Here is a 15733-nt window from a genome sequence, read left to right as displayed (position 1 = left end):
TATTCTCCTGTTGTTTTACCCAAATGTGAGAGCAGCTGGGGAGAGGGGTTTGTTCTCTCCAGGGCCTATGCTGTCTCTCCCTGTCTTCCTCCTGCTCTCCGGCTGCCAGGCCCCTGCACCCTGCCAAACCTCTGCTCTTGTCTCACCGCCCCTCCCTGGGTCTCTCCCTGTGTGCAGCGCAGCCAGCAGCCCCACCACATGTTCTGTGTTGCTCACACCCTCCCTTTCTCCCTCTCTTGTTGTCATTTGTTTTGTTTTGAAGGGAGTGAGGTGCAGAGGAGGTCTTGGGTTTATGCCCCCTCTGCTCAGCATCAGAACTGGGAGCAGGCCCAGATTTCATTTGCTCCCATTTCTGGATTGAGGTCACAAGCCCCTGGTGGAGAATGTCCTTCTGTCCTCTGACAGTTCCTGGGGACACATTCATTCTTTGTGGTCTACTCCATTTTCAGAGACTCTGCTGTCTGCAACCCAGTCCATTCTCAGCTGCTTTGCTCTTTCTTTCTGATGAGATGTCTCAAGCTTCAGTCATTTTAAGAACCACCTTCACAATGTTTTCCACAACTTATGATATAATTTGTATGAATTGTTTTTGTTATGCTTGTGAGAATTTATTTAAATACATTTTTTTTTAGATTTTTATTTATTTATTCATGAGAGACACACAGGCAGAGACACAAACAGAGAGAAAAGCAGGCTCCGTGCAGGGAGCCCGACATGGGACTCAATCCCGGGACTCCAGGATCATGCCCTGGGCTGAAGACAGGCGCTAAACCACTGAGAGCCACCCAAGGATCCCTATCTAAATACATTTTAAAGTCAATCCATAACTTAAAGACTCTGTTTACTCCCTGTGAATTTTCTTGCACACCTCCATGTATATGGACACTTGTCTTCTTAGCCCTCACCATGGAAGACTCTCCAGTCCCTTGCTGGGGTGCTGCTGGGTTACTCACGCCCTTCGAGTTCTCCTTAGAATAGTCACTCACCGGCAGTTTCTAATCTGTCAGTCAACTTGGTTACACCAGACCCTGGTGTGACTGGCTTTTCTTTTTTCTTTTTTCTCTTTTCTTTTTTCTCTTTTCTCTTCTTTCTTTCTTTCTTTCTTTCTTTCTTTCTTTCTTTCTTTCACTCTTTCTTTATCTTCTTTCTAATTCATTAGTTGAGGAGAAGATGTGATGCCAGTTCTGCCTAGGCCAATGATAATAAGTATTTGTTGACTGTATGAATTGAATGAAGACCTTGACCTCCCTTGTCAGCACAGTTTTAAGTCTGAATCGCAGTGGCTAGAAATAACCTCCTCTGTGCCATTCTTCTTTTTTCTTTTCCTTTTTTCTGTCTTCTCTCTTTCTCCTTCCTTCCTTCCTTCCTCCCTCCCTCCCTCCCTCCCTCCCCTCTTTCTTTCCTTTCCGTCCCTCCATTTTCTTTTTAGTTAAAAAATTGGGATTTGATTTTGAAGCTCAATTTCTAAGGAAACTCACAATAGACCATGCACAAAATGCATCCTTAGTTAGTGGGACAGGGACAGTTTTTTGTTTTTGTTTTTGTTTTTTTTTTGTTTCAGAGACCCTCTATTGACTCTCTGAGTTGAAACAGTTTAGACTCCACATAAAATATGCGTTGTTTACCCAGGCTCTTCATGCTCTGCATACTGTTACAGTCCTTGAAGAGCTTGTCAGTGACAAGTAAGATAAATGAATGAAGAGGTCTTTACAAGTGTTTAAAAGCTAAGTATAGCATGTGCTGCCCACTACTTAATTAAACAGACCTGTGCTTAACTAAGTAACTTTGTGGTGGAAACTTCTACGGCCTTCCCCTTCCCCCAAACTCTACCACTTCCAGCGGTGCTCAGGATGTTAGAAATTCCTTGGTTGTCTGCAGTTGCTAATATGTTAGCCTAGCTTCAAAACCATCTTGCTTGAAGCATTAAAAGTTAGTATGGATTGTGGTTAATGATGTTTGAATTTATATTAGGGTTAGTCAGCAACATGGACTCCTTTGAAACTCGATCAAGATTTTATAATATGTCTGAGTTCTGCTCTTTTCAGAGAACTTTAAAATCAATTATATGAACTGCTTCTCTTCTCAGCTCTGAGATCAATGTCCAGAGAGTCAGAGCCCATTCCCAGATCAATCTTTTTTTTTTTTTTAATGTAGGAGCCAGTCTTTATGGATCTGAGCAGTAGGGTGCAGTGGTTACATAGAAGGTTCTGGAATTATAATCCCAGATCTACCAGTTGTGTGATCTTGGGTAAACTTCTTAGTCTTTCTAAACCTCAATTTCTGGGCACCTGGGTAGCTTAGTTTGCTAAGCATCTAACTCTGGATTTTGGCTCAGGTCATGATCTCAGGGTCATGAGATTGAGCCCCAGGATGGACTGTGTGCTTAGCAGGGAGTCTACTTGAGATTCTCTCTCTCCCTCTTCTCCCCGCCCCCCAACATGCTCACTCTCTCTCTAAAAATAAATAAATAAATCTTAAAAAGATTAAAATAAACCTCAGTTTCTTCATCTCTAAAGTGGGGATAGTAATAGCCTCTACCAGAACTGATATCCACGTCATTTGCACTTGAGTCACTCTCGGTTCTTAGGAGTTTGTGCCTCTGTCATAGCAGCTATTTTTTTTATAAATTTTATTTTTACATATTCATGAGAGACAGAGAGAGAGAGAGAGAGAGAGAGAGGCAGAGACACAGGCAGAGGGAGAAGCAGGCTCCATGCAGGGAGCCTGATGTGGGACTTGATCCCAGGTCTCCAGGATTAGGCCCTGGGCCGAAGGCAGCACTAAACCACTGAGCCACCAGGGCTGTCCCCAGCTATTTTGAATATGCCCCCCACCTCCAACCTACATCATTGTGGATGTAACTGACTAAATTAGATGACGAGCAAAGGGCTGTGCTTGGCACATAGCAGGCCAACGTAAGCATTGGTTGTTGTCACTGATATTTATACGTGGCTCCATCTCACAGCACTGGCCTTCTTTCTGCCACTGTGAAGGATCCTAACCTCCCCATTATCAGCAGAGCACATAGAACTTTTTTTGGAGATAATTACCCCTGCCATGGGCTGCATTGACTGATAGTAGAACAGAGGAGAGCATGCCTTCCCTACAATGATTATCTACAACCCATCCAGGAATTCCTCAAGTTCCTAAGGTGGCAGCAATAAATGGTTTACCAAAATAATTTCTCTCCCTTGATTTTAGGAGGAAAAAAGAAAGAAAAGCTGCAAAATGTACAACAGAGAATAAAAACAGTAGTCCAGCATTAATCCATGTGGAGTTTCGTTCATGCTAAAGACATCCTTCCCTCTCTTGCCCATTTTATAGATATAGGAATTGAGGCTCATGGAAAAGTAATTCAGCCTGAGTCTCAGACTGAATATTTGACAGAAACAGAATTAGTGCCAGGCTATGTTACTACCCTAAGAAAGACGAGATATCTGCCTCCCCAGGTGATGAGAAATCTCAAGAGCTGTCCTTGGGAAGGCCTGGTAGTCACCAGAATGTTAGTCCTGTGCAAAAGTTAGACAAACATAGGCTTATTACTCATTTGCTGGTATTCTCACAAAAAAAGACCCAGAGACAAAGATTTGGTGCGAGTAGTTTATTTGGGAGGTGATCCCAAGAAGCATGGTGAGAAAATTGAGAAGTGAGGCAGGAATTGAAAATGTCAATAAAGGTGCATTAATGTGTGCTTTCCTTCTATAATCAACCAGGACTGCACTCGGTGAGGAATTTACTGAGAGATTCTGAAACACAGCATAGGGTGATCCCACCAAAGGACAGAGACACTAGTTATTTACTTACTTTACCTCCCTCCTCCCTCATAGAGTGAACATTATTCTGAGGATGTGAGCTCCCTACATTCTGGTCTGCCCTATTCCCTAGCCAAACCTGCACGTGAGGCCAGAGGAAGACCTCAGGCAGAGAGGTACATGGATTTGAGATGGGAAGACAGCATCACATCCAGGATTGTCACGGCAAGTGACTTTTAGGGTAGAGCAAGAGGATATGGGAGGGGCACTGACATGTTCTATAATAATTTAAAATAAAATAAAATAAAATAAGGATATTTAATGAGTAGATAACAAAAATAACTTCTAAACTCTACATAGTGACCAACTACTTTTCTGTTTATAAATAAAAACTGAGGGAGGACATTCAATAAAGTTGGGAGGCAGATGGTTGGCAGAAAGGACTGATCAGCCTAATGAGTTGGAGGATATCAGACCAGTTTTCAAGGCAGGCCTGATGTTGTAGCAGTAGATTGTGTAGACAGTTGTAAATACGTAGATATCCAGAGCCAGGCCCATTTTCCGAGAGATGTCATAGTTTGACATGTGTGAACATATGACTATGGCTCTGTCTTAAATTCCTTCCAAAATGTCCCAAGTTTATAAACTCTTTTGAAAAATAAGATAATGAAGTATTTATTATCTCAAATATGTTTCATGCTCTCCCTACATCCAGTACAGGAATGAAGAAAGCAACACATAACATGCATACACACACACACACACACACACACACACACACCCCTCACATCTTGGATTCCAGTCCCCTTCTTGATCTATTTTTCTTCTCAAGGTGAGTTTACTATAAAATCTCCCACGCCTACTCTTCTTTATACCTATATCCATGCCAACTTTCATTCCTAGCTCAAAGGACCCTTGGAGCCTTATTTGATGCCCTCACCCTTACCTGGAGGGGATTTTTCCTGCCTCTGGGCATTTACATAAACCAATCCCTTCACTTTTCTTTTCTTTTTTTTTTAAGATTTTATTTATTTATTCATGAGAGACACACACACACACACAGAGAGAGAGAGAGAGAGAGAGAGGGAGAAGCAGGCTCCATGCAGGGAGCCCGACGCAGGACTTGATCTTGGGTCTCCAGGATCATGTCCTGGGCTGAAGGTAGGCGCTAAACCGCTGAGCCACCCGGGCTGCCCTATTTTCTTTTTCATACCATGTCTAGTGAGTCCTTTAATTCCTCATGTCTTATCTTTGCTTTGTCCCCCGCCTGTGGCCTGGGACCTTACCCTTCACATAACTACTGTAGAACTCTGGAGTCAGAAACCTGAGTTTCAGTCCTGTTTTCCCACTCAGCAGCTGAGCAATCATGGGCTTGGTTTCCTCATCTGTAAAAGAAGGCTCATTAAAATAGCTGTCTGAAAAGTAAGGAGTCAACAAAAGCATACCAGCCAAATCCTTAGCCTGGCACATCATTGTTCTTGTCCTTAGGGTTACATAAGTTTGGTAAGTATTGAATGAATTTCTGTGCAATGTCCTGAGTGGAAGCCTTTCCATCACTGATTCTTACTTAATCCTATAAAGTTCCCCAATGCATCAAACTCCCATAATAGCTTCTTCATCCTCCTACTTCATTTTGTCCTCCAAGAGTGACCCAAGTATTGGAACCCAGACCCCATTCAATTATGATTCATTGCCACGTGGACCTAGTGGTTATACAGGAAATCCCTCTCCTCCTGACTGTCCAGTTGTTGTCTGGTTTCTCCATCTTTTGCTCTGAGACAAGAACTGTTGACCTTGCTCTGATTTGGCAGAAACAAGACCAGTAGAAGAGTTCTGGACTATTTCAGATTTCTCTGGCAGGAAAGAGGGAGAAAAGAAAACCTGATAGAAGAAAGTGTAATTGCTATTGTATGGTATTATCTCCATATCCCATAGCAACAAATCTTATTATATTTTTTTCTTATTTAAACCATATTCATGAAGGTTTTATTGTTAACTTGATCCAGATGACTGATCAAAGCATAGTTCATTATTGCCACCTTGCTAAAATATTTTTAAAGGCAGTTTTAATATTACACTTTTATAGCTACATATTGCCATTAAGCTATTGAGTCTATTACTAGTCAATCAAGGATTTTCATTTTGTTTCAAGAGCTCCTTGGATAAACTCTTCAGAAATGTCAAAGAGATGGAGTATATGGCACCTTTTCACAGATGGTGTTCATCAGGGATTTTAGTTAATGGATAAAGTTTCAGTTTTCCACGGTTGACTTTTGGTGCTAACAAAAGTATTCCAAAGGCCCCTGCTCTTCTAAAGGCTAGGGGATAGTAAGGAAATGAATCCCATAACACCACCAAACCTTTTATTCTAAATGAGGTAAATAACCAGGGACATGGAGTATTTCACCAGGTCCATTTTACTAAAGAATGGAATATATCTTGGAGAAAACCAATTCAACTTTTCCAATAGCTCCAAAAGTATATGTTTGCTCTCCCACTCTCAAGAATAGCAACCAAAAACAAATATATAATAGGAAGAGCTAAACTATCATGTGAAGAGTTATATATTCAACTGGCTCATCATAGAGGCTGATTGTAGGCTTTTCTCTTTCATCTGTTCCAAACTGTTCTATCCATTCCTTCATACATCCATACATTTATTTTACACACATTTACTTACTACTTAATGCACCAGACTGTGTGCAGGTGCTGAGTGTAAGGGTGTTTCAGACATAGTGCTTCCCTTAAGAGAATTTCAACCTAGTGGTAGAGAAAGCCAAGAAAGCCCGAGATTATTTGCCATTCATTGGGATAAGTGTTGTGATGGAAGGGGGCTTGGAGGTGGATACAGGAATACAGGACCCTGGGGAAGGCAGTGGAAGAGCTCTTAATCCCTTCTGAGGCAGGCTTAGGGAAGGCGTTTCTGGAGGTAATGGTATTGAAGCTAAAATGGGTATAACTTCGGCAAAGAGATAGAGGATGAAGAGCATGACAGGAACAGAGAATAGCACATCCCAGGGCTGGGACTGGAGCATAAGAGGTGAGATTCAGAGGTGAACAGCAAGCAGTTGCCTCAGAAGAGCTTTGTAAGCTGTGGAGGAGCTAGGGCTCTTTTCCTGAGGGCAGCGGGGAGTCTCTGAGGATCTTGAAGTCAGGGACTAATGGGTCTAATGTCACTCCAGCTATAGATTATATTCAGTGGGAGGCAAGAGTGCAGTGGGAGAGCTGTTAGAGGAGTCTTTTGCCCTAGAGAAATAAGGTTGCGCCTGGAAGAAAGAGGAAGTGGAAAATGAAATCTGATTAGAGCTGTCTCAGCAGTCATGACATAATATAGTAAAATGAATATAACATAGTTAGCCAAAGGCAAACATGTCAGGTCAGCAGTTTGGTAGACACTGAAAAGGAAATAAAAATGGGCTTCAGTGCACTGCTAAATGAGTCCGTGAGTTCCCAAGTGTAGTGCTGTGGAAAGCTCTCCCTCTCTCTAACTCTGTTTTCGTTTTCCTGGGACTTCAATTATGACTGCCCGGAAGAACTATGGTTTAAGGCTATGTGGCGGCCACCTCACGTATCTGTTGACTGCAGGGATATGAACCATTGCACACGGCGTCACCTGATCAGTGTGTCTGGAGTTAGTTGAACAAATGCTATCCTTGTTAAAATTTCTACAGTTTTTCTTCTGTCGATCTTCTAAGAATGCTATTCATGGCTTCTTATCCTTCCAGACCATTCTTGGTATGTTAGAAGCCAATATAATTGGGTGGGAATGAGAATAGGAAATATAGATTTAAAAAATTGAGAGATCCATTTTCAATTTGACAATTAAGTGGGCAGGATCGGTCAGACTTTTTTATAGAAGGGAAAACTAGCAACCAGCCTGTAAGAAATTGGTCACAGTTTAAAGGATATGTTACAAGCAAGATAAATAAAAGTGGTCTAGAATATCAGGGCAAACTCTCATTATTCATCTCTGTTTCACACTCTTCTCTTCCAGTCCAGACTAATCAAAAGAAGCCTCTTCCGCTCACAATTGCTGTGTGTACATTTCCCCCAGATCTGGTATTCACATGAACAACATGGTTTATTTATATTTCAGCACCAAATTGGAAAGATGACATCATTCATTTACAGTCTTTATCCCATGACATGCCTATTCTCCAACACCTCATTTCAGCAGACACATTTAGGACTTCATATAGCATCTTGTTTAGCTTGTACATTCTTTTATGGGATACAGTTCAAAGGTAGGGAACTTTAGGCTTGTTGCTGGTAAAAAAATAATCTCATAAAATCACAGGAGCTTCCCCAAAGACTAAGGACATTATGATGTTTACAATAGCAGAGTTATTTGTTCACTTAGGCTTCATTGTTCATTCTTGAGTGAGCCCCCTTCCTTCCTGACCATAGCAGATCTTACAGCTCCCTTCAGGCTCTCTGAGTTCTATTAGAAGAAACAACTTCAGATTTATTAGTTCATGAGTTCAAAAGTACAGATTCTTGACAATACTGGAGTTTTAGGTGTGAACACTGAATTCAGAATCTTTTGTACAAGGGCAGGCTGAATGAGAGGACTCTCAGTACTTGGTCGGCAACAGCTCCACTGACCTGCTCTTTCTCACAAGATGTAACTTGTCCATTGGGTCTTCTGATGCTATAAATGGATAAGAGAAGGATAAATATGCTATCGGTTGCCAAAGGTTGCCTGGGATTTATTATTTAATTGTTAGATGGATTTTTCTCTCTATTTTTATTGTTTTTATCCATATACATACATGTTTTTTATACCCACTGTGGGGACTTTCAAATATTGTACACATTTCTCAAAGTGGAGTACATCACAAGACATCCTCTGGCAGATAGAATTGGGATATAAAGTGTTTCCAAAACTGAGCAGAACCAAAGCATCTATAGGAAAGCTGTTTCTGCCTAATTAGCTGTTTGCTTTTTCTGCTAGCAGCATGGCAAAGAGAAAAGGCTAGAGATTGAGAATCGGAAGACCTAGGAAATTTCCATGTTCTATGGTAAGGAGACTCTGAGGGCTGAAATCTCTGCTTTCATGTTCTGGCTGCAAGTGAGGATAGTAATTACTCCTCCCAGGAATGTTTTGAGGATAAGTTAGATTGCACATGAAACATACTACAAAAATATACTATATTGGGTCCATAATTGTTATCAGAGTATTATTTATGTTACAAAATAGAATTCCAACCATTTGGAGGGTCTGCCAGCCTTTGCTTTCCAGCTCTCTTGAAGTACTTCTGGCTCACTGTCATCTCAGGTCACCAGTGGGATTGTTATGGCAACTCATGAGATGTCCTCAACTCTCAGTAAACTTCCCTGGCTAAAAACAAATGTGTAGTCACCACTAGGATGGCAGCATCCCTCAAAATTCAGTCCCCTCATTGAAGCAACATGCACAGTATATTTACATTTACTAAGCCCCGTTCGATTCTGGGGAGGGTCAGGTGGAAGAAACAAGCTCAATTCAACCAACAGTTGAACAGATAGATCTGAGGTTATGCATGATAAACAGGAGGTGCATGTGCCCTGGCATCAGGGGTGGGATTGGGAAAAAGCTCCTAGAGAAAAAAAAATGCTGAATTAGCCAGAAACAGAAGGTAGGGGTAAGGGTAGGTGGTTGCGGGAGGTACCACAGGCAGAGGAAACAACATGTATAAGAAGGAGAGGTTATTACTGTAAATGTAGCAAAAACAAAATAAAATAAAATAATAGAATTTGATTTTTACTGCAAGCCTATGATGGGCCAGGTCCTGAACTGACACTTGAAGCTTATCATATTCTTTGCTCCTCACAGCAACCCCAGGGAGGGGGGCACTATTACTTCTATTTTGTAGTTGAGAAAATTGAAGTTTACAAATAGTTAACTCTCAAGATCACATAGCCAGCAAAGAGATAGTGCAGGACTTGAATCCAGACAGTCTTCTCTTCATACACACATGTGTAGTCTCTACATTTCCTGGCTTCATGGGGTAGATATTTTTATCTGCCTTTTTCCCTTGTCTATAGGCACTTTTCTGGATTCTGTGACTCTGTTTAGGCAATTCATTGCTGGTCCCTTTCTTGCCTTACATAATAAAACAAGGTAATTGTGTGTCCTGGGAATTTAAACCATGACACCTAGCTACCTCATGTGATAAACATAATGGGACATAAATTACAGTAGTTAGCTCTTCTACATCAACTTTGCTCCTTTTGCTCAATTTCCCCAAAGAGCACTATCAGTTAAATTGTCCACAGAGAGTCCTTTCCCTAGAAGCCATCAGAGCAACAAACCTTCTCCATTGCTATTTTTGCATTTGGCAGCTTTTGAGTGGATTCCTCTGCTTTGTCTCGCAAGACCATTACTTGTCTGTAGTTTTCTGTCTCCACCCAGCCCTGTTCCATCATTTTTGGTCCAGGGCTTCCTTCTCTTGCTTGCTCTAGAGTATAGGATGTGACTATTCGTAGTTTGTGATTGCAAGCTTATTCTGGATCTGTGTGTTCTCTTGATAATGTAAAACAGAGCACCTTTGGGTTTATGTCCATTTTCCCCCTTATAAATCACATGAAGGGGAAGTACATTTACATCTAATGTAGATCCAAGAACAGGGTAATTTCAAGAATGTGACAAAACCTCTTTTACCAAATGGCATGGTGCATTCTTTATTGAGTTTCAATTTGACTAAAAATGAAAACTTCTGGATTAGGAACCAAAGGAACCCTAGACGTACTGTAATTATGCCCTGAGTCTTTTTGGCTGGGTTTCCAGCTCCTGATAGACTCTTCTCTGGTTTTTGTTCTGTGCAGACCCAGAACAGAATGAAGCTGATGGCAGACAACTACGATGAGGACCACCATCATTACCACCACCACCACCACCACCACCACCACCGATCTCCTGGGAGGTCGCAACATTCCAATCACAGGCCTTCTCCCGACCAGGTCAGTTTCATTGCCGCTTACCTCCAGGACCCCTTTTACCCTTTGGATATTTTAAGATAAAATAAATAATCCTCAAGAAATAATAAACAGCATAAAGTGATACGTCCTTTGAACTGAAACTAATAGCTTTGGTATTTATTTCCATCACTCAAGGAGTCTAAATGTTTTCCTTTCTCCTTCCTCTTTAAGGTTTTGTCTGTTCTTGTTTATGTTATGCATTTTCTTTCCTCCCCTCCTTTCTATTTTCATAGATATGAAGTCTGTTGCTGGCTCAGTATCTAATGGTGGGTTACTTTGGAATGTCTCTCTCAGAGTTTTAAGAGAAAGCACTTTGTTTCCATGAGTTTGGCAACCAGAGAAGCCTTGAGTTTCATGAGCACTTTCCTAGAAAATTCCTTAGTGATGCAAATTAATGTGGGGTAAAACAACATGAAGAGAAATCAGTTTTGCTTGCATTTTACCTGGTAAAGTCAAGGGATCTGGTTTATTTGATTTGGACCCTATCTTCTCCCTTGACTAAGTGGAGCAAGTGAAAAGACGGGTTGACAAAAACAAAAATCCCCTGAGGTCTTCAATATTTGCATTTGCCCACCAAATGTAAAAACTAATGACTGTATGGGATTAAAACTCCTAAAAATGAACTTCATGGAAATTATGAAATTAAATGCAAACTAGCAGGTTGATATAGTCAGTATTGTAGTATTTCCTCCGTTATTGTACCATGAGCTTCTTGTGTGTGTATGATCCTAGTGTAGCTTATACAATAAATTTCAAGAGAGAAAGGGCCATAGGTAATGGAATATAATCATCTAGATAAGTGTAAATGCCTTTGTTATATATTTCTGGGTATGTGAGGGGGGAGGACTTACTGGAATTACCTATGTGAAGAGAGGTTTAACTGTTTGTTGGAGGAAGAGGTGCTTATTATGCTCCTAAGACCATTTTTCAGATGGCTCCATTTCCTTTGCACCTCATGTCACTAACATCCCAAAGAAGTTAAGATTACAAGTCTCCAAGATGTTTTACTAGGAGTACAACTCCAGGGGGAGCCATTTATATAGTATGCAACATAAGAAGTGCTCCTGGAGCTTTGCAGTAAAGTAGCTCCAACCAGGAGGCCCTCTGCCTCCAACCCCCAGCTTGGCTCTACCCTTAACTATGAAGCATTTGCCCTCAGAGACCCCAACATTACAGATGTTCATAGAGGACATCTAGATTTCTGAAGTCAAGTTCAGAAAGGCACCAGTTCATGTTATTAGTTCTCAAAAATAGTTCTTAATTTAGCAATCAGCAAAGTAGAGAGAGATACAAATTTCATGTCATTATCGTGTATGCCTGTGGTTTTGCTTTGATTTCACTTTATTTTTTCATATCTCATCCCTTGCTATCAACCACCACCTCACCTGTACTCACCCACCGTGGTATACCTGGCATCCTGCTAACTAAATGTCTTTGTTCTTGTTCTTAATCCCAGCCTTTGGCACACTGACCTTTGTTCCTTGAACTTCTCCTGGGAGGAGTAAATGTGAGACTTTATTGGTGCTAGAAGGCCACCCTGGGCTTTTTTCCCCGAGAGAAATAGGAGCAGAGGGCACTATAGAGGCAGAAAGAAGAATTTGGAGCCAGCGGGTTTGGGCGTCGAGGGATGGTTAGTCACACAAGGACCTGCTGAGATAAACAGGCTTGTTTCATCACAGAGACACATATGCTAATATGTCCTGCTAGAAACTAGACACCAGATCAAAATTATCTGCCTTGTGAATGATATTTCTCACAAAAGCTAATCTCCTGCTACTTTTCCAGAGATCTTTAACACAAAATAGAGGTCTTGCTGGCTTGGTTGACTGTCTTATGTTTGTCTACCACCACCAGAGGTTGTCATAGGGTGGAAATCATTGCTCAAGGGCAATGCTCTTCCCAGAAGAGTTATTATCCCTTGAGAAGTATCTGGCTAAGATGTGTCATCAGGACCTCTGATATACCTTTGTCATTGCTACTGTTAGGAGGATAGTGATGGTCATCCACCTTCACATCCTTCATTTCAGTGACCACTCTAAGCAACCCATGGACATAGAGGTAGATAACCTCATCTTCTTCTACAAATGAGAAATTTAGGCCCTGGGAGGGGTGGTGGCACACTGACCTGAGTCCTGCTTCTGGTTATTTGCTCATTCAACTAATACTTGAAGCACATATTCCATGCCAGCTACTATGCTGGCCTTGGGAAAGAACATGATGGACAAGAATCCCTACCTTTAGGGATTTTGCTGTGTAGTCTGAAAACAAAAATTCAGGTCATCTGATGTCTTGTTCAGTTTTTTTCTGGATTGTGTCAATCAAAACATGACATTGAAAGGGTAGTTACTACTTAACTTGTGGCCTATGACTTAGGAACTCACTCTGCAGTGAAGTTTAGGAGCCCAAAAATTGGTGCAACTCCAAATAAAAGTAACTTATTTGCCTCTTCCATAATCACAGCCCTGATTCTACGGACTTGACCTATCATTTTTACTACCACTGAACTTTACAAAAATAGACTATCTCTACTATGTGAAACTGCTATCTCTTATGCATATATAACTAGCATGATCCTCACATACCCTTGAAAGTGGCATACCCTTGACCAGAAGGATAACTTTGCCATTTTAAATTGGAGTCAGCAAAGCTATAAGGCTTCACTGATACACTCTTTCAATTAGAGAAAAGAGAACTGACTAAGAAGACCTGCAAAAGTAGATTGATTCCAGTGATAGAAATGGCAAGATCCTCTGGGCTGGTGAGCTTTTTGAATAGGAGTCACAGGTCTTAGACAACCATACCCTCCGTTAAAAGCACCAACAGCTCATATACCAATATATAGGTTGTTCTAAAACTAAATTCCAGAATGCCATAGTCATCAGAAGGCTGAGAAGTCTTTCCCAGATGATTATAAACTCTGTATATAATTGTGCACGCATATATATTAATATCTATGGAGTGGAGGTACTTCTCAAGAAAAAGTGACAGCCTTATGGTGACAACATAAGAGTCTGAACAATGAATTGATTTGGATGGGATTTAAACTAAATGTCCACGATGTACCCATGTTAACTGAACTGACTTAAAGGGAAGATGTCTCTTCCAAGGGATTCCTGATTTCTTTCCCATGAATCTTCCAGCCCTGACTTTCCTGTAGCCTGGGGGTTAACCAGCAATATCTTCTGGAGGAGGAACTACAAAATGTTGCCATTGTCTGTTGAGCTTTATTAAAAGGTCAGAACATGTGAAAATAAAGAAATATAAAAAAACCAGTCACTTAGCTACTTTTCCAGAGAAATTCATTTTTCCTTAGGAAATTCAATTTAAGTATCCTAGGCACTTGCAGAATTAGATTCTTTTTCCATTTCTTGCTTGCCCCTTTCTCCTTCACTATGATTTTGCTTTCTCCTCAGGAGAAACTGAATCCAAGGGTTGTAAGTCTAGACGAGCATTTCCCAAAGTAACTTTTGAAACATTAGTCCCAGGAGGAAAATCTTGAAAGAAAGATTCAGTGAATAAAGAATTTTGTTAAAGTGCTGCATATTATAAGTCTATCTTAGAGAGTCTTGGTGCAATTAGCAGATCAAAGGATCTAAAAAGTCATATAAGAAAGAAAACTCTCCAATTTTATTTAATCCAGCATTTCCCAAACTAATTTGCTCAGAGTCTTTTCTTTTCTTTTCTTTTCTTTTCTTTTCTTTTCTTTTCTTTTCTTTTCTTTTCTTTTCTTTTCTAGTAACATCTGTGCTCTGAGAAATACTGTTCTCAGAGTATCAGGTGTAGAAAGAGACTACCCAGTTTAAAACATAGCTGCCAACAGTGTTTTTTCATCAGAAGGTGGAGTTTTGAGGCAAATACAGCTTAGCAAAAAATCAGAGTGCCTCTTTCATTCATTTATTGGAATACCTTTTTAAAGGCTATAATGTCTGGGAATGAGTTATCCTATCAAAAACCCAGTAGATCTAAACTAAGGAAACCTTTATAAGGGTGAGGACCCAAGAAAGCAAGAATAATAATAAATACATGGCCCCTCAGAAATTGAAAATTAGTGTAATGAGGGGAAGAGGCAATTTTGAAAACACATAAGAGAAGTCAGTGGGATGTGGCAGTCCAGCAGCTTAGACACTTACCTGAGAAAGAAGCAGGTGGCACTTGGTGGCCTATGACCAAGCAATGGCCATAGCCATTGAAATGTCCAAGTAGATCATTCAGACAAATCCTAATAATAATGCCATATTTGAAAATTTTCAAACCAAGAGGTAGGCACAAATATTTCCAAGCAGAGACAATAAATACTTCCCATGACACAAGCTGCTGGTAAGCTTTGAGAAACGACAAAGGCTATAAAATAAATGGAACATGCTGGAACCACATTCATTTTTATATTCAGTGAAGTAACCAAGATTGATTTTAGAAAAGTCAAGTGGAAACTCAACTTCTTCCAAATGCCCTCTGTACCTGTCACCAGTACACTATCTGTTATTATGTCTCAGGAGCATCTTTCTTTGACATATCAATTACGTTAGCTCTTTTTAGCATGTGATTTTTTTGATCTCAGGAAAAACCCATATTTTATTAATCTCCTAACAGCTTCTAGGTATGAAGAAAAGCATAGCGTCAAAGTGAACTCCAGACCCCAGCCAACTCAAAATGCTGGGCCTTGTTCAGGATGTCCTTTGGCATCCAGGACTCACATTCCTGTGTCTGGGACTTAGGATGGGCTTTGGCTCTTTAAGGACCTGGATCTCACTGCTTTTTTTTTTTTTTTTTTTTTTTTTTTTTTTTGCAAAATGTGCTTCCATTTGTTAAAGCATTCTAATTTGTAGGGGCCTAACTGGAAAAATCCTAAACATTTTTTGTCTGGAAACCTCAGAATATATGACCACTTTCCAAGCCCAGAACTTGCATCTCTTTTCTCTTATTTTTGAATGGAAATGCTCACTCACAGGAGTTGAGCTCAAGGACTTTTGACTACTTTGAAGACTTTCAGATCCCCTTTAAAATTTAAATTTTACACTTAT

At 40.5% G+C, this 15733-nt stretch overlaps 1 protein-coding gene across 1 annotated transcript in view; it reads left to right on the top strand.

Annotated features, from left to right (window-relative positions):
- The window catches only part of ERC2 (ELKS/RAB6-interacting/CAST family member 2), a 907564-nt gene that overhangs the window by 717576 nt on the left and 174255 nt on the right, over positions 1-15733 (top strand). The window contains exon 16 of the mRNA XM_041762409.1: positions 10560-10694. Within this exon, the coding sequence (XP_041618343.1) occupies positions 10560-10694 (135 nt within the window). The remainder of the gene's footprint in view (positions 1-10559; positions 10695-15733) is intronic.

Source organism: Vulpes lagopus, chromosome 7 (genome assembly GCF_018345385.1).
Source record: "Vulpes lagopus strain Blue_001 chromosome 7, ASM1834538v1, whole genome shotgun sequence".
Taxonomy (NCBI): domain Eukaryota; kingdom Metazoa; phylum Chordata; class Mammalia; order Carnivora; family Canidae; genus Vulpes; species Vulpes lagopus.
Note: the sequence above shows the minus strand (reverse complement) of the source record. Positions and strands in the feature narration are given on the sequence as shown.